The 23,457-nt window shown below is 36.9% G+C and overlaps 1 protein-coding gene across 1 annotated transcript; it reads right to left on the bottom strand.

Moving 5' to 3' along the window:
* Window positions 1-13,304: 13,304 nt before the first annotated feature.
* LOC140881675 (uncharacterized) lies at window positions 13,305-20,324 on the bottom strand. The gene is made up of 15 exons (XM_073287172.1): window positions 20,172-20,324; window positions 19,360-19,721; window positions 18,515-18,592; window positions 17,841-17,896; window positions 17,130-17,249; window positions 16,985-17,055; window positions 16,696-16,789; window positions 16,354-16,563; window positions 15,603-15,854; window positions 15,111-15,219; window positions 14,896-14,963; window positions 14,329-14,398; window positions 14,025-14,099; window positions 13,829-13,920; window positions 13,305-13,611 (listed from the first exon to the last, which is right to left on the bottom strand). Exons 2-15 carry the CDS (start codon window positions 19,669-19,671, stop codon window positions 13,536-13,538), a joined length of 1,683 nt encoding a protein of 560 aa, XP_073143273.1. The 5' UTR covers window positions 19,672-19,721; window positions 20,172-20,324; the 3' UTR covers window positions 13,305-13,535.
* Between the last annotated feature and the right edge of the window lie 3,133 nt (window positions 20,325-23,457).

Raw genomic sequence — 23,457 nt, 5'->3', positions numbered from 1 at the left:
GCTCAGCTCTATACTCGATAGTCTGTCACTGAGAGTACCGCGACGGCGGGGGAATTTATGTCTGTCTACTCTGGTGTACTAGACGAGTGTGGTTGCACCCAGAGGTTGATCCGTGCGGTGGCAGAACTCATGTGGCGCCGGTACTGAGCATGATTTTTCAGATGACCCGTTACCAGTCATCATGTTGCATGCATCATATATTTACGTGTACTCATGTCTATGTACTGGGCGTTAGCGCTCACGTCCTAGTTGTTATCTTGGACACCCTATTCCATGGGGCAGGTCGCAGGATGGATGGAGCTGGTAGTTCAAGGCAGGACTAGGGAGCAGGAGTCTTGAGGATTTTATTATAGAGCAGGATTCGATATAGCTATATAATGTTTACTGTTTAAGTTTTCGATTTGGTTGTATCACTACAGATTTAAGCCTGGATTATGTTACTAAGCTGATATGTAATTATGGTTAGGTTTCCGCACATTTTTACTCTGTTAAGTATTTTGCTGTATTAAGTTTAATGCATGCTATTAGTTTCCAGTTAGTAGGTGATTCCATGCAGGGTCACTACATCCCCAAATCCTCAAGTACGAATACTTAGGAGTTTTGTCAGTCCATAATTCATATGGAGTTTTGTTCACTGCTTTAGTGTGGACATTGTTCAACAAAAATACCGCCGTTTCAAGTGCATAGCCCCAAAACGAAGGTGGAAGCTCAGTGAAGCTCATCATAGGTCAAACCATGTCCAACAATGTTCGATTGCGATGCTCCGAAACACCATTTAGCTGAGGTGTCATAGGAGGAGTCCACTGAGAGAGAATCCCATTCTCTTTTAGATAGCCCAAAAACTCGGTACTTGAGTATTCTCGACCTCGATCCGATCGAAGTGCTTTAATACTTTTACCTAGTTTGTTTTCTACTTCAGCCTTGAATTCTTTGAACTATTTAAATGATTTAGACTTATATTTCATCAAATATAAATACCCGTACCTAGAATAATCATCAGTAAAGGTAATGAAGTAGGTGTGACCAAATTTAGTATCAATACTAAATGGGCCGCAAACATCTGTATGGATCAAATCCAACAGGTTTTGTCTATGCTCAGGTTTTCCTTTGAAAAGAGTTTTAATCATTTTTCCTTTTAGGCAGGACTCACAAGTTGGTAGAGAGTTAATATCAGACATATCAAACATGCCCTCTTCCACTAGCTTGTTCATCCTCCTTGAGGAAATATGACCTAGCCTAGCATGCCAAAGGTTTGCCGGGTTTTGACTATCGTTTTTTCTTTTATTTGTTGTTGCCGGTTTATCAACATAATTAATTGGTACGTCTTTTAATTTTAAGTTATATAGATCGTTTTCAAGTTGTCCACATCCAATCAAACATTCATTCTTGTAAATATTGCAAATCTCATTCACAAAATTACAAGAAAAACCATCTCTATCAAGCATAGAAACAGAAATAATGTTTTTAACCAAATCTGGCACAAATAAAACATCTCTCAAAAGTAACTTAAAATTGTTCTGCAAAACTAAATAAATGTCTCCCACAGCTTTGGCTTCAACTCTAGAACCATTTCCAAGCCTTAACTGGGTCTCACCCATCCTAAGCTTACGACTTCTTGTCATCACCTGCAAATCATTGCAAATGTGAGATCCACATCCGGTTTCCAATACCCAAGAAGTAGTATAAAGTGAAATCATTTATTTCAATGTAAAACATACCCTTTGCATTTAGCAACTGCTCGAGATATTCTTTGCAGTTACGTTTCCAATGACTGGGTTTCTTGCAGTGATGACAAACGTCTTCAGATCTGTTCACGTTTGAAGCCTTTGTTTTGTTCTTCTTCTTTGGCACAGTTTTCTTGGGTGGGGCAGAACGTTTCTTACCCTTTTCACTTGGTCCCTTCTTAGAGTTAGAAGAGGAACAAACAAAAAATACCAGTTTATCCTTCTTTAATGTGGCCTCATATGTGACAAGCATATTGACCATCTCTTCAAGGGTGGCCTCTATCTTGTTCATATTGAAGTTCATCACAAAACCGTCAAACGACGAAGGAAGTGAAAGAAGTAACAAGTCCGCATTCAGTTCGTGCTCCAATGTCAAATCGAGTGTTACCAACTTTTCAATGAGCCCAATCATGTGTACCCCATGCTCACGGACCGAAGTCCCATCTCGCATGCGGCATGTCATGAGCTCTTTGACAGTGGCATACCTCTCCGATCTTGACTGAGCTCCAAAACGTTCCTTGAGAGTATCGTGAATGTCAGCAGCATTCACTGCATTCTCAAATCGCCTCTGAAGTTCATCAGACATCAAAGACTGCATGTAACATTTGGCCTTGACATCATGGTCCCACCATTTGTCAAGTTTGGCCAATTCTTCCGGACTCACATCAGCCGGGGCTTCTTTCGGAGGAGGCTTTTCTAACACGTAGAAAACCTTTTCCGAACTTAGAACAATCATTAACTTACGGAACCATTCCGTATAGTTTGCGCCAGTCAGTTTGTTTTGTTCGAGAATCGAGAATAGTGGATTGCGCGAATTCATTGTAATGAAATACTGAAAAGAAACAGACAATAATCAGTGATTTCTTAATTAATTTACTAAGACATAAAATATGGCGAGATTTATTTTATGAATTTCACTCCCACTATTTTAACGATTTCACTACCCTCTAGTGAAAACGAGAAACTGGTTTCCTTAGTGGAAACATGGAGTCCAATTGACAAATCATAGTCCCGAATAATATCAGCCAACCATAATTTTCAAAAGGTAGAGCCCAATTGCTTCCAAAGCAACCCCCATGCTTTTACCTCATGTCCAATAAGGACCCAATAATATGACGCCGTTTATTGTGGCATGTCAAGATGACCCATCAATATTAAGTTGTGATGGACGATCGCCATGTGGATCCCCAATAATATGAGCCAATCCCATGGGAGTTCCATCAAACTTACAACATGTGTCGATCTAATGTACAGCTTTCCGACGAACGGGCCCCCCCCCCAATAATATGAGTCGGACCGTGCCCGCGGGTAGCATCTCATACATTGATCGTTGATGGAAGGTAGGAACATTTAAACAATATTTAAATTTCCTTTTGTTTATCTTGATATCAATTTTAAATCATATTTAAAATGAGAGATTTTAATTTTGAAAATTGTCTCATCCTTAAATAATTTGTATGCTTGCGGGATTCATGCAATTTAGTCTAAACATGCATACAACAATAATATCATATATTATATAAAGGATGATTGACCCCAATAACTAATCGACCAATGGTTGCCAATCACGAGTCTAATTCCAATCCTAGGTAATATGCAAGTATGCAATGCAATCCTATTACATTGAGCTTCCAATTTATATTTTTTCGGTCTTTATTGTCTGCTGGGCCCATCATTGTCTTCAAATATTTATCTCCCACTAAGTCTAATAAATTTACAATAAATTTCGATGACAAATAGGGAATACATATTTAAGGGTGGGAACGAGCCATTAACCAGGCCCACTTTTTATTACAAATGACAAATCAAATTGGGCCATAAATCAAACCCATTAATAAAACCCAACAATAATAATAAAACCAAATGTAAACAACCTAACATACACCTATCAAATTGGTCATGGCAATCGATCATCCTTTTATCCAATATTTAATTCAATAATTAAATCATTGGATAACATGCAATGTCAATTTAATTAAAAAGATAAAATCAAATTTTATCTAATATATTCATAAGATCATATCTTATCATCAATTGTATCAAAATAATTAATTTTATAAAATTTAATTTAACGGATAAAATTTATAAATTTTCCAAAAATTCAAATTTATCCAAAAATCAATTTTAAAAATTTCGGACTCAAACAATTTGATCCGATGCCTCGTGGACCAATCAAAAACAATTTTCGATCGGACCAAAAACTAAAATTTCAAAAATTTAAAATTCTTAAAAAATAATTTTTAATTTTCCGGGCTGCCCGAGACGTTCCCGGGCAGCCCCGCCCCCACATGGGGCCCGGGCATGGGCAGCGATCAAGTTGCTGCCCAAGGGCAGCGCCGATCGCCGCCCTGGGCAGCGATCACATCGCTGCCCGTGTTGTCCTTCAAATTTATTTTAAATTTTTTTTTTGTTTCTAAAAACCCGAGGCTTAAAAATTTTGTACAATCGATAAATTTTAATCGTTTGATCTGAGAGCAACCTGTCTCTGACGCCACTGTTGGATCACGTTTTCAGATCAGTATGATATGATACCCGGAGCAGCGGAAGTTTAAAAATTTTTATTTTCTTATATGGAACAATTCCATATTATGGGTATCATATCCTAACGATTAAAATCAACATGTAAAATAATAATAACAATTAATATTTTACCTCTTCAAGCTAAGGCTTGATTATGGACACCAATAGATTAATTTGCTCTTGTTGTAAATCCCAGGAACTGATGACTCGCTCGATCAATCTCCTGAATTAGGTCCACGAACAGAAAATTAAAACCCTCTGATTGATTGCACTAGAAATCAATCAGATGTTTATCGAAGAGATTTACAGATTTGATCTGTCAATTCAGAATGTAATTTTCCAAAAATCACAGACTGAATTCTCTCTCAAAAGGGAGACAGGATTTTCGAATTCTCCTTAGAACTCTTCTAGGATTTTTGAAAATTGCTCTGTCAATTATGAGGTTGTGTGTGTTGCAGTATTTTCGAAAATTGCAAGACAATCAATTAGTGATTTTCGAAAACTGCACCATCTACTATATATAATTTATGTACTGGATTAAGTTATATGTCTAATAGGACACTAACTCCTTAGGGCCCATTATCCATAACTTAAGCCCAACAAGCCAAGCCTGTTATTATAGAAATTAATATACAATTCATCTTGACTCTGATTGATAAACCGATTTCACCAATGTGCACAGAAACCATTTCTGCACCTTTTAAAGTCAAGATAATTTTTTTGAATCCGAATTCAGTGATTTTCAAAAATGTCCATCCCTATGTCATTTTAGGAAATTTCACTTCCTTTAGTTAAGAAGTCCAACTTCTCTTTCGCTAAATTTAACTCTTTAAATTTAACTATCTCAACGGGGATTAGTAATCCATTACTTGTGTGACCCTCAATGGTTCAGGGATACAGCTAGCCGTGGGCTCACAACTCCTTGTGACTCGGAACAACAATTTTCGACTTACCCATCGAATCATGGTAAGAGCGCCTAGCAGCATCGCCCCATGATTTCCTAGGTATCACTGATAGTGTCTGCAAGAACCAGTAGGTTTTGGTTAGCGTACAGTACGGTCCCTTCATCCATATATCCCGATCGAATCAACAACCATTGGTACATCGAGAGTCATTCGAGATTCGATAACTATGCAATGCATCTTGAAGATCAAATAGTGACATCGCATGTGCTACTAGGAAACCAAGTAACCTAAATCACATCGAGTACTCTGGACAAATATTTTTCACACTAATATCTCCTCAGATCGCATAGGATATCCACACTCGCAAGCATGTGGTGAATCCTTGACAACAAAGTATCGACTCCTATATGTTTCGTAACTGTACCCAATCCCGACACCTGATGACCCCAATAGAGTCGGTAAACGAGTCAAAGTATAGTACTAGCATATAGAGTCTCCATGATATTTCAAGTAGTAAGGACTAATGGTGTACAACCAAAACCGCGGACTTATCCACTCAATTAATAATAACCACTTGGAAAGTCCGAATAGGGTAGTTCGATCATTCATCATATGAATATCCATTTGCATGCTTTGAACATCTCTATGTTCCATACCAATGAAATGTGGTACTTGGCATCGCAAATGCTAGTCTCAATCTCGAACGATCCTTATCCTTATTTGCGGATGGCTCAATTGACTAGGAACTGTTTAGAATATACAGTGACTATAAGATGTGTTTCATGATAGTGATCTCTCTTTATTCACTATCTCATCTTACTTACACTTTAGTATACTCAAGGTTTTTATCAAAACAACATAAGTATATCATAATATAACAATATGAAGAAAGATAAAGAAAATGTTATTAATGAATGTAAATTATATTAAACAAAGATTGTTTATACATAGAGTCATAAATGCCCTTGGCCACAAGTTGGCTAACCGGGCACCCACTCTTTCATGCACTACGTCTAAGAAGAGTGCACCAGGTATGATTTCTGCAGGAATAGCCTGGCAATTATTGAGTAATGGGTGTATAGGATTTCTTGCGAGTCTAATTGGTGATCTGGAGGTACAGCGACCGAAACTTGGGGAAGTGGAGGTAGTGAAAGATTTTTCGGAAGTCTTTCCCAATGATGTTGCGGGATTGCCTCCAGTCAAAAAATTCGAATTTGGGATAGAATTGTTGCCTGAAACTAAGCCAGCTTCTAAGGCACCGTACAGATTGGCACCGACCGAGATGAAAGAATTAAAGGATCAGTTGCAAGAGTTGCTAGATAAGGGATTCATTAGACCGAGTGTATCGCCTTGGGGTGCACCGGTGTTGTTCGTCAAGAAGAAAGATGGGTCAATGAGATTGTGCATTGACTACAGAGAGCTGAACCGAGTTACAGTGAAGAACAGATATCCCTTGCCCAGAATAGACGACTTGTTCGACCAATTGCAAGGGGCAGAGGTGTTCTCAAAAATCGATCTACGATCAAGTTACCATCAGCTGAAGGTAAAAGATGCAGATGTGCAGAAGACAGCATTCAGGACTCGTTATGGCCACTACGAGTTTTTGGTAATGCCGTTTGGGTTGACCAATGCACTAGCTGTGTTCATGGATTTGATGAACAAGGTGTTTCAACCTTTCTTGGATCAGTTTGTCATAGTCTTCATAAATGACATATTGATCTATTCTCGCAGTAGGGAGGAACATCGTCAGCACTTGACTATAGTGTTGCAGATTTTGAAAGAAAAGCAGTTGTATGCTAAATTCAGTAAGTGTGAATTTTGGCTGGAGCAGATTTCATTTTTGGGTCATATAGTTTTAGCTAAAGGGATTGAGGTCGATCCGTCTAAGGTGGAAGCAGTTCGGAATTGGGTTGCTCCGAAGAATGCTACAGAAATACGAAGTTTCTTGGGTTTAGCAGGCTACTACAGGAGATTTATTCAAGACTTCTCTAAGATAGCTCTACCACTGACTTCCTTAACTCTAAAAGGTGTGAAGTTTGTGTTGTCAGATCAATGTGAGAAGAGATTTGTCGAATTGAAAGAAAGACTGATGTCAGCGCCAGTGCTAGCAATTCCCGAAGGCACGGGTCATTTTGTGGTTTATACCGATGCATCTAAGAGTGGATTAGGAGCTGTTTTGATGCAGGATAATAAAGTAATAGCATATGCATCTCGACAGCTAAAGGTTCATGAGAGGAACTACCCGACTCATGATCTTGAATTGGCGGCAGTGGTTTTTGCTTTGAAGCTTTGGAGACACTACTTGTACGGCAAAAGGTGTCAGATTTTCACTGATCACAAAAGCCTAAAATATTTCTTCACTCAGAAGGAGTTGAATATGAGGCAGAGGTGATGGCTGGAATTGGTGAAGGACTACGACTGTGACATTAGCTATCATCCGAGTAAGGCTAATGTTGTAGCAGATGCATTGAGTCGCAAGTCTGCGACATTGAACCAATTGACAGTCCAGCAGGAATTGATTGCTGAAATTGAACGGATGAGGTTGGAGGTATTCGAACCAATGGAGGTATGCACTCTAGCAGCCTTAACAGTAGTACCTAGTTTGCTTGAGAGAATTCGTGCAGGCCAAGCTTCTGATGAACAGTTGACATTGTGGAGGAACAGAGATGAAGCTAAGGGTGGTACATTGTACACTGTCAAAGATGGAATTGTTCATCACCGAGGTAGAATGTGGGTGCCAGCAGTAGACTCACTGAGAGTTGAAGTGATGACTGAAGCCCATACTGTTCCGTATTCCATTCATCCAGGAAGTACGAAAATGTATAAGGATCTGCAATCCTTATATTGGTGGCCAGGAATGAAGAGGGATGTTGTTAAATTTGTGAATGAATGTTTGACTTGCCAGCAGGTGAAGATCGAGCATCAGAGACCGGCAGGACTCCTGAAACCATTGCCAATACCCACATGGAAGTGGGAAGATGTCACCATGGATTTCGTGGTAGGATTGCCAGTTTCAACGCGAAGGATGAACTCGATTTTGTGATAGTTGACAGGTTAACTAAGTTAGCTCACTTTATCCCAGTCAAAAATAACTTCTCGATGAATCAGTATGCAGAGCTGTACATTCGAGAAATTGTCAGATTGCATGGAGTACCAGCGAGGATAGTATCTGACAGAGACCCTAAATTCACTTCAAACTTTTTGGGAAGTTTACATAGAGGATTGGGAACGAAGCTAGCTTTCAGTACAACTTTCCACCCTCAGACAGATGGTCAGTCAGAACGAGTGATCCAAATACTCGAAGACATGTTGAGAGCTTGTATGATCGACTTTTGAGGTAATTGGGAATCGAAATTGCCTTTGGTGGAGTTTACTTACAACAATAGTTATCAAGCAACTATTGGCATGGCTCCTTATGAGGCGTTGTATGGGAGAAGGTGTAGAACTCCCCTACACTGGGATGAAGTTGGAGAGAGAGCTGTTTTGGGACCGAAAATAGTGACCCAAACAGTAGATGTGATAGCCAAGATCAGAGACAGAATGTTGACAGCTCAAAGTCGACAGAAAAGTTACGCCGACTAGCGACGTAGAGATTTGGAGTTTGAAGTAGGTGACCATGTATTTTTAAATATGTCACCATGGAAAGGTGTTATGAGATTCGGGAAAAAGGGTAAATTGAGTCCAAGATATATAGGACCTTTTGAGATCCTAGAAAAGGTTGGGGCTCGAGCTTACCGAGTGGCACTACCACCCAACTTGGAGGGTGTTCACAATGTCTTCCATATCTCCATGCTAAGGAAGTATGTGGCAAATCCTTCTCATGTTATCCGCCATGAGCCAGTGGATTGGATGCCAGACTTGTCCTACGAGGAGATGCCTGTTCAAATCTTAGATAGACAAGTTCGTAGGTTGAGAAACGGAGAGATTCCAATGGTGAAAGTCTTATGGCGCAACCAGTTGGTTGAGGAAGTTACCTAGGAAACCGAGCAGGATATGCGAGCACGCTATCCTGAACTGTTTGGTAAGTCGAATTTCGAGGACGAAATTCTTTTAAGGAGGGTAGAGTTGTAAGGTCCAAAAAGTCCACTAGCTTAATCACGGTTAATTGATTAAATTATATGATTTAATGCATGTTATTTAGAATGTTTAATTGTTATGTTTAATTATGTGATTAATTTAAATGCCTGAAATTGTAAGCATATATATGATTTTAAAGTTTTCATGTTGGAATTAATCTTGGATCGCAGGAACGAGTCTAGCCTTGAAACGAGTTAAAAAATATTTTAAATTAAGTTTAAAGGGATGCAGTGTATTTTTATTTAAGTGGGAGAGTGGAAAAAAATTTTAAAGGATTTTAAGAGTAACTAATGGGCCGTGTTGGAGCCCATTAGTCACAAAAGAAAAGCGTTCAGAATTTATTTCTGAACACTCATTTTGAACGCTCACTTTTTTTTTCTCAAAATCTCTCTCGAATACTACGATCTTCATGCTAGGGTTCTTCCACTTCTCAAGGCTTGATCGTTCCGCCGTCCAAGTTAATCCCAATCAGACGATTCAGGCAAGTTTTTACTGTTTTTAAACTCATTTAAGAATATAGATATTTTCAAGATAAAATCCTAGGTGTTGATTGATGATCTATGAATGTTTCTTGAAAATTTTATGAGTATGTTGCTTGATTGTGATACGTGAAGCATTCCTGAGGTGTTCGGTTCATGTTTATTGAGTTTTGAAAGATTTGAATGCAATATATCAGATTTTTTGGTAAAAGTAGTTATGAAGGTTTTTGACTCAAAATCTTTGAATGTTTGATGTATTGGTACAAGTTATTTTGAAATTTTGATGTTGTTGAATGATATTTTTGATGAAAAATCATCCCTAAGCAATGTGGTTTTGAAAAAGTGCAGAAAAGATCAGTTTTCGAAAAAAGGAGTCGCGACGGCGCACCAGCGCTGCCAAGCAGCGCGCCCGCGCCTGAGTCGCGCATGTCTGCGCAGAGGAGCCGCGCCCGCGCCGAGCGCCCGCACTTTTGCGAGCGTGCGGCACGCCCGCGCTGGTTGTGCGCGCGCCCGTGCCGGTGGCAGCGCCAAGACGGCGCGCCCACGCTACAGGGGTAGCACGGCCGCGCCGCAGGCTCAAACTTCCCACCCCATTTTACGAGTTTTTGAGTCCTAAAAATCATGATTTTGATATTTTAAGGTATTTTAATTATTTTTAAGAATGTTCATGAAGAATGTTAAAGTTTTCAAGGTCCGAAACGGACGGAATGCCTCACGTGGATCGGTCAAGTTATGTATTACATGATTATGTGATTTTCTTACGAAAGCTAATTTCTCATGAAATGTTTTGAAGGAATTTAAGCATGTAGCATCACGAGAAATTTTATGAGCATGTTACGAGGTTTATGAAAATGATATGATATGATTTGATAAGATGAATGATATGATACATGAAAAATATTTTGATGAATTATGCGTCTTGTGGTGATTATATGGGGTATGCACTTCGGGATGAGCTCCGGAGCGGCTATCCAAACATGGCTCATGGGATGGTTATATGGGGTATGCACTTCGGGATGAGCGTCGAAGCGGCTATCCAAAGAATGAAAGTTTACGGGCGTAATGTCATATGCTTGTTGATCAACAGAAAACCATGAATGGCTCGTTATGACGGTTACCACACTACTCATACTTCATCACCTCAAATATTTTTATGTTATGGCTACATCAAAGTTATGTTTATTGCATGAAAGTTTAAGTTAATGTTTTTCTTTTAAAGTAGAAAATCCTTTTTTCTGCCTGTTCTTGCTGAGTCTTTCGACTCACTATACTTGAATGGTGCAGGTAACGATGATGTGGATGCTTATATTGATGACTATGTGACCGGGCATGAAGAAGAGGCCGGGGTCGGTCCAACGGGCAATGCATGAGTATGAACGCTTTAGCTTGGGAGATGTTTTAAAAACATTTTTTTTATTTGATGAGAGGCAAATAAGTTTAATTTTCTTTAGTTGTTGGTCATGTTTGGCAAAGATTTTTAGATACTATTTTATTATGTGAAATTTTTATATGCTCCTTTTAATAAAGAAGATGATGCTTCCGCAAAATTTTTATTTTTACCAAATTTAAGTATGTATGTTTGAGTAACGTTTCGATTGTGAAATTGGGACATTACAGCTGGAAACGTCCTCAAATACACAAAGAGGAGGAAAGAACTTGTGATTTTGGTGTGAAAATGTGAATCTCGGAGGGCCTATTTATAGACTCAGATCGAAAGCTCCGAACTCCTCTTCAGAAGCTCCGATATCCTGCGTGTCCGAACTCCTTGGCACGTCGATAATGCGCATGGTCTAACTCTGTTCGGAAGCTCCAATCACGTTCAGACGTTCCGATCTCAAACGTAGCCTCCGAACTATGAAATGTGCTTTCGAAGTGTTCGGACCCTCCGAACTTGGGTTCGAACCTTCCGAACTCTCCTTAACTAAAAATCATAATTTTTCTCAATTAAATCCAAATTAAGTCTTTAATCCATACTTAATCAATTTAATCCTGAAAAATAGACCGGGTTACTACAATTTCAATAAAAACGATTACTGGAAGCCAAAATTGAATATTAAAAATAAAATAATTTTTTTGAAAAATAAAAAACAATTTTAAACAATAAATGCTTAAAAAAAATAATTATTATCAAAATAATAATAATAATAATAATAATAATAATAATAATAATAATAATAATAATAATAATTTCACATTTAAAAATACCTATTAAATAAAAGATAAAAACCTTGCTTTGGTCGGAAAAATCTTTGAACTAGCTCTCGTAATATAAATTTTCAAACGACTCAATGCCTCATTAAACATAGATACTATATCTCCAAATATAATTTAATTGAATCAAAATATCTAAAAGTATTTAAATAATAATTATTTGTGAAATTTACCAGATTAGTATTGAATATTTTGGACCATTCACATATTTAAACATTATATATATACATTAATACATATAATTTAGCTGCTTCCACAATGGATTAGATTATACTTAGCTTTAAGCTATTAGATATCAATATACTGTATACTTTTGTAAATCGTACAAAAAATAATTCAATGGTTCAATTCAACCTTTGTTATATCATAAAAACTCACATGAGACGGTTTTATAGATCAATTTTATGAGATTAATATCTTATTCGACCCCAACCCATGAAAATGTGTTACGTTTTGTATCGAAATTATTAATTTTCATTATGATTATGGATCGTGTCAACGGGTCTCATGCCTCTTGTTATATTTATTTACCAAGTCTCCTTACATATTCTTCGCTACTCATTAGTCATTAGGCAGACTTTTTGGAACGTTTCCAAAACTTTCTACACATTAAATCTTTATAGGTATAATTAGTTAAAATCCAGAAAATAGGAACAGAAAATGGAGGTCATTTATCGTATCGAAATTTTTTCGATATACAGACATTTTTTCGGTATACCGAATTTTTTTTCAGTATTTATACGGTACCAATATGAATTTTTTCCGTACCAAAATTTCAGAATTTCGGTATCAGTATCGGTATAAATTTTTTTCATACCAATATTTTTGATACAGTATACTGACCCCTAGTCATTATCCTCTCTAGGGGTGCAAACGAATCGAACTTGTTCATGAGCTTTTCGAGTCGGCTCGATAAATATTTGATTCGTATTCGAACTTATCAAACTCAAGTCGAATTCGAACATGTTCGAACTTTTTTTCGAGCCGAGCTCGAGCCAAAATTATTTTGTTCGATAGTTCACGAATAGTTCGCGACCCTTAATATTTAATTAATATAATATAATTATATAATAAATATATATACATTTCGAACATTTTCGAACATTTCGAGCTTTTCGTACCATAATATCCGAGCAATAGTTCACGAATAGGTTAAAATATTTCGAGCCGAACTCAAACTCGAACTTCATTTCGAGCCGAGCTCGAGCCAAAATATTTGAAATTATCGAACTCGAATATACTTATATCGAGCCGAATTCGAACTTTAAAATTTTACAATTATTCGACTCGATTCGATTCATTTGAACCTCTAATCCTCTCACATCAACTTATTAATGGCCAGGTTTTCAAATACTATTCATTATACAGAAAACAATTAAAAAAAGAAAAGAAAAATTCAAACAATATTAGATTAAACAACAGGGATTTTACATAAATGACAGCATAAAAAATTTATTCGATATACAAAGAAGCATACCTAAAAATAGATACAGAACATGCTGAAAAATGATACAAACCTGAAGTACAAATGAATTAACGAAAAAACACAATCTTGCAGACTTGTTTTTGTCTTCTCCAGAGCTGAATTTGAAGTGTCAATGATATAATGCAACATACATCTATGGCCGTTGATAGACATATTTTGTTCTTGGATCCACAATGACTCCCTTTCCTCCATTCACTTCTAAATCATGTCTGCATCAGATTTCACATGTAAAAACTTATTGGGATTCATGATTTTCACGAAGTAGGACTCAATAAATTGATGATCCATGAGACGGTGTTAAAAAAAGGACTTGCGCCCTTCGAATATTATATGGCCTCAGCAAAACTGTAATGACTCATCGTCATAGAAATTGTTTAAATGAAACCGAGAGTAGAAGTTATCAACTTAAAAGGCATGTAAACTCACTGAAACACGAAATCTGGTATGGTTAATTGTTCACGTGGAACGTATCTGAATAGCTGCAGAAGACGGTCAACATAGACCACCTTCTTCCACACCTAAAAGGGTCAATCACAATTTCATAAGCTTTCAAGAGGAGCAAACTGTATTTGCGATGAGTCGTAAACTTGCAAAGAGTGGAAAGGGATTGATTCAGGCATACCACATTATCTACCATTAACTCCAAACCAAATATAGCTGCTTTCAGCCCAAAGGTTGGATGGAGGACATATATTGCCTATATGATAGAAACAAACATTACCTCACAAGTGTGTCAAATCAGTATGAGAAAATGTAGGACTCTTATAACTCATGGTAAACGTCCAACTCACAACTTCCTAAATCGTACGATAACGCCGTTTATTGGTTACTAGACAACTATACAGGATAGAAGAGATAATGCTTTTTCGCTAATGAAAATTTTTAATTAGGGGTATAGAGAAGAGAAGAAGACTAATCCCACATACATGAAGATTACGCTGGTGTTTCCGACCAAGTATTTGCTCTAATCTCTTCATCCATCCCAGATCCGGTTGCCTGTAAATCAAATCAGAAAAAAACAAGAAGTGACGCCAGAATCAATAACATTGAGTTTGGGTCGAAACTGGTTTAGTAAACTGCAGAATTCTGCAAATTCCTAACCACCTCAGTAGCGAAGTTCGTGTATTCCAAGGGATACCAAATTTTGAAGCAAAATTGTAACAAGAAGATTTTAGGCACAGTGGGTTGCAACCTTAATGGAGCATACGTACAGAATTTTTTTAATGGCCACCAAAAGTTAAGGGAATGGTTCCATCAAAGTCAGAATTGTTCTGCCTATTCTATTGAATGACCAAACACTGCTCGAAATGAGAGTGGTTGCAGGTACGATCCTGCCTAAACCCCTTTCCCATTTGAAAGACAAATTAGAGTTGTCTCCAAAATTGCACAAATGAATCAAAGCAACATATAGATTTTAAATTAAAGAAGTAATAAATCAGTATGGGCTACAGCGAACATATGTGCAAAACATAAAATGTTGAGAAAGTACCCACGTCTGCAAGGATGCCGCAGAGTGGAAATAAACTATGGTGTAAGGCTTCTGTATCAAGGGCTCAAACTCCTGAAAATGCAAAAGCAGTATTCAATATAAACTTCAAAAGTGGTAAACATAGATCCAAGAACAAGGCTTTGAGACATTACACATCATGAGCACATGATACTTCAAAGTTATGACAAAACTAACTAAAAACAGTTGATACTTGTTCACCTTTACTACATGGAGCACGAAACGCTCCAGATCAAGACATCTAAGTAGAAAATGTGCTCCAACAACCACCATCACTGGACGCCCTTCGCTATCAACACCACCTCGGTAACTGAAATAAAGTTGAAAGTGGTATAGTAAGATCATGATGTTGATAAGTGAAGTCAGAATTTGTGTTGCATAACCAGACCAATAAATTTATTACCAGCCCATATCATACAAGTCTAGTTCTTACGTGATGTGCATCCATCACAAGCTGATGCATTTAATGACAACCAAAAACAGGCAGAATCAACATTGAACAGAGGCACCCGATACATCTATTTTAGCATATTCCTTCATTTTATTTTATTTTTAAATTGCTGTGTGGACAATGAAAATACGAGACACTCAAAATCCACATGCAGGAGCTCTATAACAGCTCTGATAAGGAGGCCAAAGAAAACACAGCATATGCATATCAACACCAAATTCGTAAAGTACACAATCACTTACACGATTTTCATTTCGGCAATTTCAGAAAGATTGAGTGAATTGGCTTTTGCCAGATATCTAGAGTGAAGCGAATATTCTTCAGCAGCAGACAAAGGAGGACCCCCAAGATCACCATATCCAAGCATTTTGGCAAAATTCCAACCACTTCGTGCCTGTGCTGCCTTTTGCCACTGTTCTCTGCGTCTCTGATCTGGATCTTTGATTAAGGACATAAAGGCAGGGTCTAAATATGAATCCAAGTACGACGAATCCCTGTTTTCAAAATAGCTTTTAGCATGACCCACGAATGAAAAAGCAAAAGCCAAGCCTCTTTCCACAAGAGAAACAAGAAGCTGACTAATGGTTTCCATTAGATGCATAAAAGACACAAATCAGATACCGAATAGACATAATATAATTAGTTACATGCAGGATCCTAAAATCAAGGAATCTTGAGAAATTTATTGAAAGAACATTATAAACTATATGGATAGCATACTTGCAACACATCTGTGATAGTATCAACAAGCAGAGAAATGACCGAAAAAAGTGATTTTACGAAACAAGAACATGACAATGTGCAAGAAGGTAATAAGAAAGTTTCTAAAATTTCCAAGCAATATGAACAAGCTGAGACAGAGACCAGAAATAAATGGGGAAAAAACATTTTTGTTTTTGGAGAAAACTACAAATGACTTAAAAATCTCAATCATGCTTTGTTTTGCATAAGCACAGTAATGAAACAACAAAGGGAGTGCAAGAAGTTACTTACTGTCTAGCCATCCCAATATCACTGACTGGAAGATCAGTCGAGATTTGGGTAGATATTGGACCACTCGTCCTCACATTGGGTAAGGGCTTGATTCTGATTTTGCGTTCATCGATGACTGTTTCACCATTTTCATCGCCAACGTCTGCCGGAAGCTTTGAAATAGCTATTTCCTCCTCATGCTTATCTCGTGGAAAGTATAGTGGAAGCAATCTACAATAAGTAACAAAGGGATTCCAAATTCAAAGCATTAAGCAATCTTGAACCACAACGACAGCATTTGCATCAGCTAAAAATAAGATATGCATCCCTAGATATGACAAAGTGAGAGTTCCATCAGTTAACCTCTTATATATCTCTGTATCAGATGCTGATGTAGTACAAAATACAACTGCATGGATTTTATCCTTCTGTTTCTCAATAAATCGTCTCACAGTTCCTAGCCAAAGAGAACAAAATTTGGTCGTAGCAAGACATATAAGAAGGGAACAGCATGTCACAAGCGTGCTCACAAACATAAATTGAACCTCCGGACATATGTAACATAACAAAAATAGCAAGGTAGAAAGCACACATAGAAAAGAGATTTTAATAGAAGAGGTCACATATTGGGAAGAAAAGAAAAGATACGTACGTATTGCCACATGAGCTGCCGGTTCTCGAGGATAACTCTTGGCTTCTGTATAAATACATCCCATAGCAATGCTATATTCAAAATATAAAATAACTTAAACCAAGAAATCAAAATTACTAAGTGCAATGTCTGGAGATCGAACTACCTCTGAAGTCCATTTTCAATGAGAAGTTCAAGACACGAGCGGTAGCAATGACTCAAAGCATTTTCTGCAGCTGTATGATATTTTACGGCATACTTGGGACCAACGGTATGTATCACCCTCCTGCATATCATGTGCAACTACACTATTGAGTAAGAAGTTGGCGAATAATTTTAAAGATGAAATCTAAAGAAGCAACTGAGAAGTATAACATGGAAAAGATTACTTCCCCATCTTATGCACCTCAAACTTCCAAAGTTCAAGATGTAACTACAAGAGTGAGAAACAATGAAAAATGAAGTACAAAACTTCAAACTTTTCTCATCATGAATCCATGATACAGCTACCACCTATACCAAAAGAGACAGTGACTGCAACAGGGTAACGTACGTGCTTATCCACATAATAAACTAATGACTCAAGTACGGCCAATTTCCTATTAAATTATGCATACACCAGAATAAAAGGAGATGTCTATTGGTAAAAATTATTCATCCATATTTTGATAGAGATGTGCGGCTAATTTCTTCAATGCTTAATGCCATCTTCAATCACCAATATGCATGGGAATATTTTTCATTCATATTCAGAAGGTTCAATTTCCACACAGTATAAGTGCAGGTGTATACAGTGTTTTCCACAAGAACTGTGAAAGATAAATTACAATCTTAATACATGGTATAACATTGAAGAAATATATTCCAACATAATCACCTTGCTGGAAGGTCATATGCATTAGTAACTTTTGCCATTCCTGTTCGGCAGCCACCCTGCAAAGGTAAATAAATCACTATGAGTGTGTATTTGACTATTTGTACATGATCAACTTTCCAGGTTTTTCATCCCCTGAATCTTGAGTTTTACCAGATGCACCCATTTCAGCAGAAAAAACCCCAACGCCATATAAACTGTCGTGATCCATACCAGTGAAAAATCCCTAATTAATAAATTCTACAAAGAAAGCAATGGCTATCCTCCAAGGTTATTAAATATAACCTTGATAGTGATTAAATATTTCTAATAATTTAAAGTTGTCAAAGTTATGAAAAACATTTTGGACGTCCCAGTATTATTAGGGTACATGGTCTACCCCTGGACATGTCCATGTCAAGAACAACTTTGACCAAAAAACAAAAACTTTTGGATTAGATTTCCCGCTAATGTTCAACACTGTATTTAGTAAAGGAACATAGGTGCACTAGACCAAGTCATCTAGTCGAGGAAAATTCTCTATGATACAAAAATCACATAAAATGCAATTACATTGCATGCCTTTTCTGGGAAAAATACAAAACAAAAACAAAAACAAAAACAAGTGCTTCAAAAAATGATTTCATAAAACATTACATGTGCTGATGCACAATTATAGGTAATTCAGTATAGCTTACTAATGCAGCACATTCTTCTGCAAGACCAGATCCAGCTGCAGCATGCAAACCAGGACTGCTGTGTGCTTCATCTAGGTTCTGTATAACATCCATAAAACATGAAGTTGGTGGGAGGAAACCCAACTGAAATGCAATCAAGAAAGAAACAACCAATGGCATAGGCGTAAAAGTCTCACGTCTCAAATACCTACTTAAACAGATAAGAAGGAAGCAACTTAGGTAATCGTGAAGACAACTGTATCACATCAATTAAATAAAACACATTTCACAGTTTTTAAGATTTGATAGGGATGGTCACATGCATAAGCAGTGATTGAACGGTGAAGGTCACAAATTTATAAGTTTTGGCATGAAATATTCTTAAATGACAGTCAGTCAATATTAATTTCCAATCCAGAAAAAAAATCACAACTTTATACCCGAATAAAACACAACATATCTATGAGTTCAGCAGGAAAGTTATTGCATATAAAGATCACTTCCCAGATACAGATGTAATCATGGTTCTGGAAAAAAGCAAACATCGTATTCATTAACAGTTATCCTACAGGACTAATAATGAGATTATGAGACGATCCCCTAACTGCACGACCATTAACATAACTACTAATGCAGTTACACATACAGATGAGCAAACACTAAATAAACATCGAAGTAGAGGTGCTAGTTCTCACAGACATAAGTACACAAATAAGCTTGCCAGTGACTATCATTCATGAACAAGAACGGACAGATCATACATTCAAAAACAGCAGTTTTGGGTCAGCATCTGAAAGAACCATCACATCATGAAGGTCCCGATGACAGATATAAAGAGTTACAGCCATAAAGAATCAACCACTCACCTCGTTGGTTGAATTAATTACAGCATCCACCTCGAGATTCCAAGGGTTCCCCCTCCAGAGATAAATCTTTGAGTTGATTTCGTGATCCACGGGAAACCTAGATACCATCCCATTTCCACCATTTTCTCCCTCGGTGGCAGATGTCAAAGGGTCCGGAAAACAGGAATTAGAAAAGGCAGGATCTTCGTTCTCGTATGAGTATCGATACTCTGAATCACTCCAGCGTGGAACCTGATCTAGTGTCACCACAGAATCCACGTTATCCGTTGGCATGCCACCTCTGTTAGTTGTCACAGACCCGGCTCGATACATAGTTTATGCCCCAAGCTTCACCGCCATCGCTCACCAGCCAAAATTAACCCCTTCACAATAAATTTATTGACAAAAACAAACAGAAACCTCAATTTCAACAAAGGTACGCACAGGGAAATAAAACAAATAGAACCAAAAAATAAATAAAAGTAAAGCACAAGCCCCAATAGCATCAAAACTATCAGATGGTACACGCTTATTCTTTCAATCTCAATCAATATTCAATCTTTACATGCTATGTCCGACAGATGTCACCTCAATGAAAGCTCGATCATCCACATTATAACAAAATTAAACAGCTCTGAAACCTTTTGCATCATTCAATGAACAATTCAAAGAAAATCATAGAAAATTCGAAAACCCTAACAACAAATTCAATTAACATAAGATTTACCTTGCAAATACAGATACTCGAAAGAAGAGAACTTATTAAAAAGAAAAAAACAAGATTTCCGGAAATGACTAAAAATCATGAAAAAAACAATTCAAAATGATCATACCTGGGAATGGATTTGAGATTTGTGTAGCAACGCAACGAAATCCACAGGGAGGAAAGAGCTCCAGAGATTAGAAGTAATGATTAGACGGGAATTTTTCTTGGGGCCGAGAACGGAGGGGTGTGGGGTGTAATTTGGAATTATTAATTTGGCCATTTTTTTGTGGAATTTTGTCGTTTTAATCTCAGATTTGACATGTTTGCCCTTGGATGTAATTGGTGTCCACTAGTACTCTCATATAGGAATTTTCTGGTTGTACCTTATCGATATAGCAAGACACTCCCAACTCCCAAGCCTAACTAATGCTATCATGTCTTTCGCAACTTTTTATCGGGTGACTTGTTCAGTACAATTTATTTTACATAGTTTACATATTATTATATGAGAATTTATTTAGTGTGAATCAAAATAAAACAGCTGCGAATTTATGATATCATGTTATTATTGAGCACATAAAACTGGATTAATTCTTATTTAAATATTATTTATTTTATAAATAGCTTAAATCATCTCATTTTAACATACATTAAATAGTCTAATATTTTGAAATTTTTGCTTCGTGGATACTGACTTGAGCATCGAAATGTATTCTTCGGTCAACTCTCGACTCAACACGCTTTGATTTGTGATATAAGAATCGGCCCACGAAGTTAACTCTTTGGACGTATTCGGATATTAACCGGTCTTCTGGACCTCCACAACCTACTCACATTTTCTCTAATATAAGATAATACACTTTTTGGTTCCATCACATGTCGTGCTTCTTATTATCTTATATATAAACATAACCAAATATGTTCTTGAATTTTTATTTTAGTAGCACAGAGTTAAAAATCTTGTTGGGAGCGGCTATTGATATGATCATAATATGCTCTGGTATCTTCCCGGGTTAAGTAAGGGGGTTGGGGTGGGGACTATTTGCCACCAGCCCCTCAATTTCTTTTTTCAACAATTTTGTTTTTGTTTTTAAATATTTATATTTAAAGATAAAGTAAAATTACAGTTTTCTCCCCTTTTTGACACAGTAATAGTTTCAGAATCCCTAAGAATTTATGTCAAATTGGGATAGTAAAATGTTTTATACAAATATATTCTTTTTTATATTTTAATATAATATATTTAGAATTTAACAAAGATCAGAAACTTCATTTGGAGAATTTTTTTTTTTTTTTTGCCGACTTTGAAAGCTGATACCCTATGAGTGGGCTCATCAGATGTTTGAGCCCAATGAAAACTCATAACCAAAGACTAAAGTCTGAGTCTCATTCTAAAGGGTAGAGTTGGCACATGAGGGAAGTGTTGAACAAGGTGTATGTTGGCTCCCCAGGGGTGAGGGAGAGACCCATCAAGTTGGACCCTAGCATAGGGTCTCTAAGGTGAGTCAAAAGCTTTAGAATGGAGATGTGAAATTATATATAGAGAGTGTAGATGAAGGAAGTAGAGGAGAGGCTCGCCTAGGGTGGGCGACCCCTAAGGTGGGCGACCCCTAGGGTGGACGAGCCCTACCATGGTAAGCTTGGTTTTGAATCTTGGGTTGTCTTTCGAGGGTGAGCTCTAAAGGAAAGGCGCGTGAACTACACACTCGTGGTCCCCTACAAAGTATTCGTGGTCTCCTACTTTGTCTATTATAAATACAGGTTTGCTCTCTTCATTTGTAGTTAATTCACTCTCATTTTTTAGGGCCGTTCAAGCTCTTCTTTATTTTATTTGTTCACGTCTCTGACTTGAGCATTGGAGGGGCTACGCCGAGATACCCTCCCGGCCCCTCTAATATATTTGCTTGATTTCATGTTCGTTCTCGTTTTGAAGCTTTGGGCTTGAATCGAATCCGGACCATCAAATTTTAGTGAGTATAAAAAACGTTACAACGTCGTAGGGTGGCGATGGGTCGAGTGGTGCCCACTCTGTCATAATAAACCAGAGGACGATTTTCATGCTTTGTTATCTTGTCTTTTTGTAAGAAATGACTGGTGTTTTTCTTCACTAGTTAGTAATCTTTCTTCTTTGTTGTCCATATCATCTTGGTGGAACCATTTAGTTAACCATTGTGAGCATAACGAGATTGATTTAGCAGCAACTATTTTGTGTTGTGTTTGGAAAAATTGAAATGACGTGGTTTGAAATGGAAGGTGCAAGTTAGCTACTGTTATTTTTCAATCAGCTTTTAATATCCACTCTCAATTGTTAATGGCTAAGTAGGTTTCCGCACAACCCTCTATTTCTCCTACATAGATTGGGTTCCGAAATTGGAAAAAGCCTCCTGATCATGTATTAATTGAAGTGTAATGTCGATGCGGCTGTGATTGAAAGACAACCTCATATTGGTTATGGTTGCATTCTTCGTAATTATAATGGCGTAGTGATAGTTGCTTCACATAGTAAATTGCAGAGACATTTCGACTCCACGGTGACTGAAACCTTGAGTATCCGAGAAGCTCATAGTTGTCTTAAAAGCTTAGAATATTTGCATATCATTGTGGAATTCGATGCACTGCTAGTGATTGAAGCGTTGAACAATTCGGAGCCTGATTCTTTTAGTTTAAGCTTAATAGTATAAAATTGTAAAATCCTAGCTATGGATTTCTCATCTTGTCATTTTGTTTTTTGTTTAGATCAGCGAACCAGGCTGTCCATGCTTTGGCTAGAAAAGCGATTTTCATGTCAGGTCTATTAGGAAGGGCTACACCCTATCCTACTTTGATTTCCTCTGTAATTTTGCCGGATTTGGTTTAATGTTATATGTCTTGGTTATTTCAAAAAAAAAAATACTCGAATAATATTTTCGTATTTAATTATTGATTTTGAATAATTTTCAGATATATTTTTAAAAAATGTTGAATGAAATATATGTTATTATTTTGTAAAAAAATCATTACAAAATAAAAAAAAATTTACATGCAGGGACGAACCTACTGTTGGGCTCATCCAAATGTTTGATATGGGCTAACTACAATTTCATATGAAGTTTTAAAAATTTCAAAGTCTAGCAATTATATTGTGATGGATAGTAAATTATATAATACATATAAATTTAATTTATAATAGTAAGTTTTACGAGAAATAAAATTAATAATATTTAATTATCATAGCACAACTAGTGAAGTAGTTATTTTCTTATGGTATGAATTGTTCGGTATTTAAATTAGACATCTATATAAGTTTTATTCTAATTAATTTTCAATATGCAGATTTATCTCTTCACATTACAATAATAAATCTATTAAATTTATTTATTTATTGAACTAATTTCATCTTTGATTCATAATAAAGCGAAAATAATGTGTATTGA

This window comes from Henckelia pumila, chromosome 1, assembly GCF_033568475.1.
Source record: "Henckelia pumila isolate YLH828 chromosome 1, ASM3356847v2, whole genome shotgun sequence".
Taxonomy (NCBI): domain Eukaryota; kingdom Viridiplantae; phylum Streptophyta; class Magnoliopsida; order Lamiales; family Gesneriaceae; genus Henckelia; species Henckelia pumila.
This window is presented reverse-complemented; position numbering and strand designations above follow the sequence as displayed.

What these genes read in the sequence shown, in the direction of transcription:
- LOC140881675 (XM_073287172.1), bottom strand. Translation starts at nt 19,671, where the DNA reads ATGTATCGAGCCGGGTCTGTGACAACTAACAGAGGTGGCATGCCAACG. An exon ending in ATTGCCGAAATGAAAATCGT is followed by an intron (nt 15,220 to 15,602) that starts GTAAGTGATTGT and finishes ACTTTATTTCAG; the next exon opens with TTACCGAGGTGGTGTTGATA. An exon ending in TCTGCGGCATCCTTGCAGAC is followed by an intron (nt 14,399 to 14,895) that starts GTGGGTACTTTC and finishes TTTGATTTACAG; the next exon opens with GCAACCGGATCTGGGATGGA.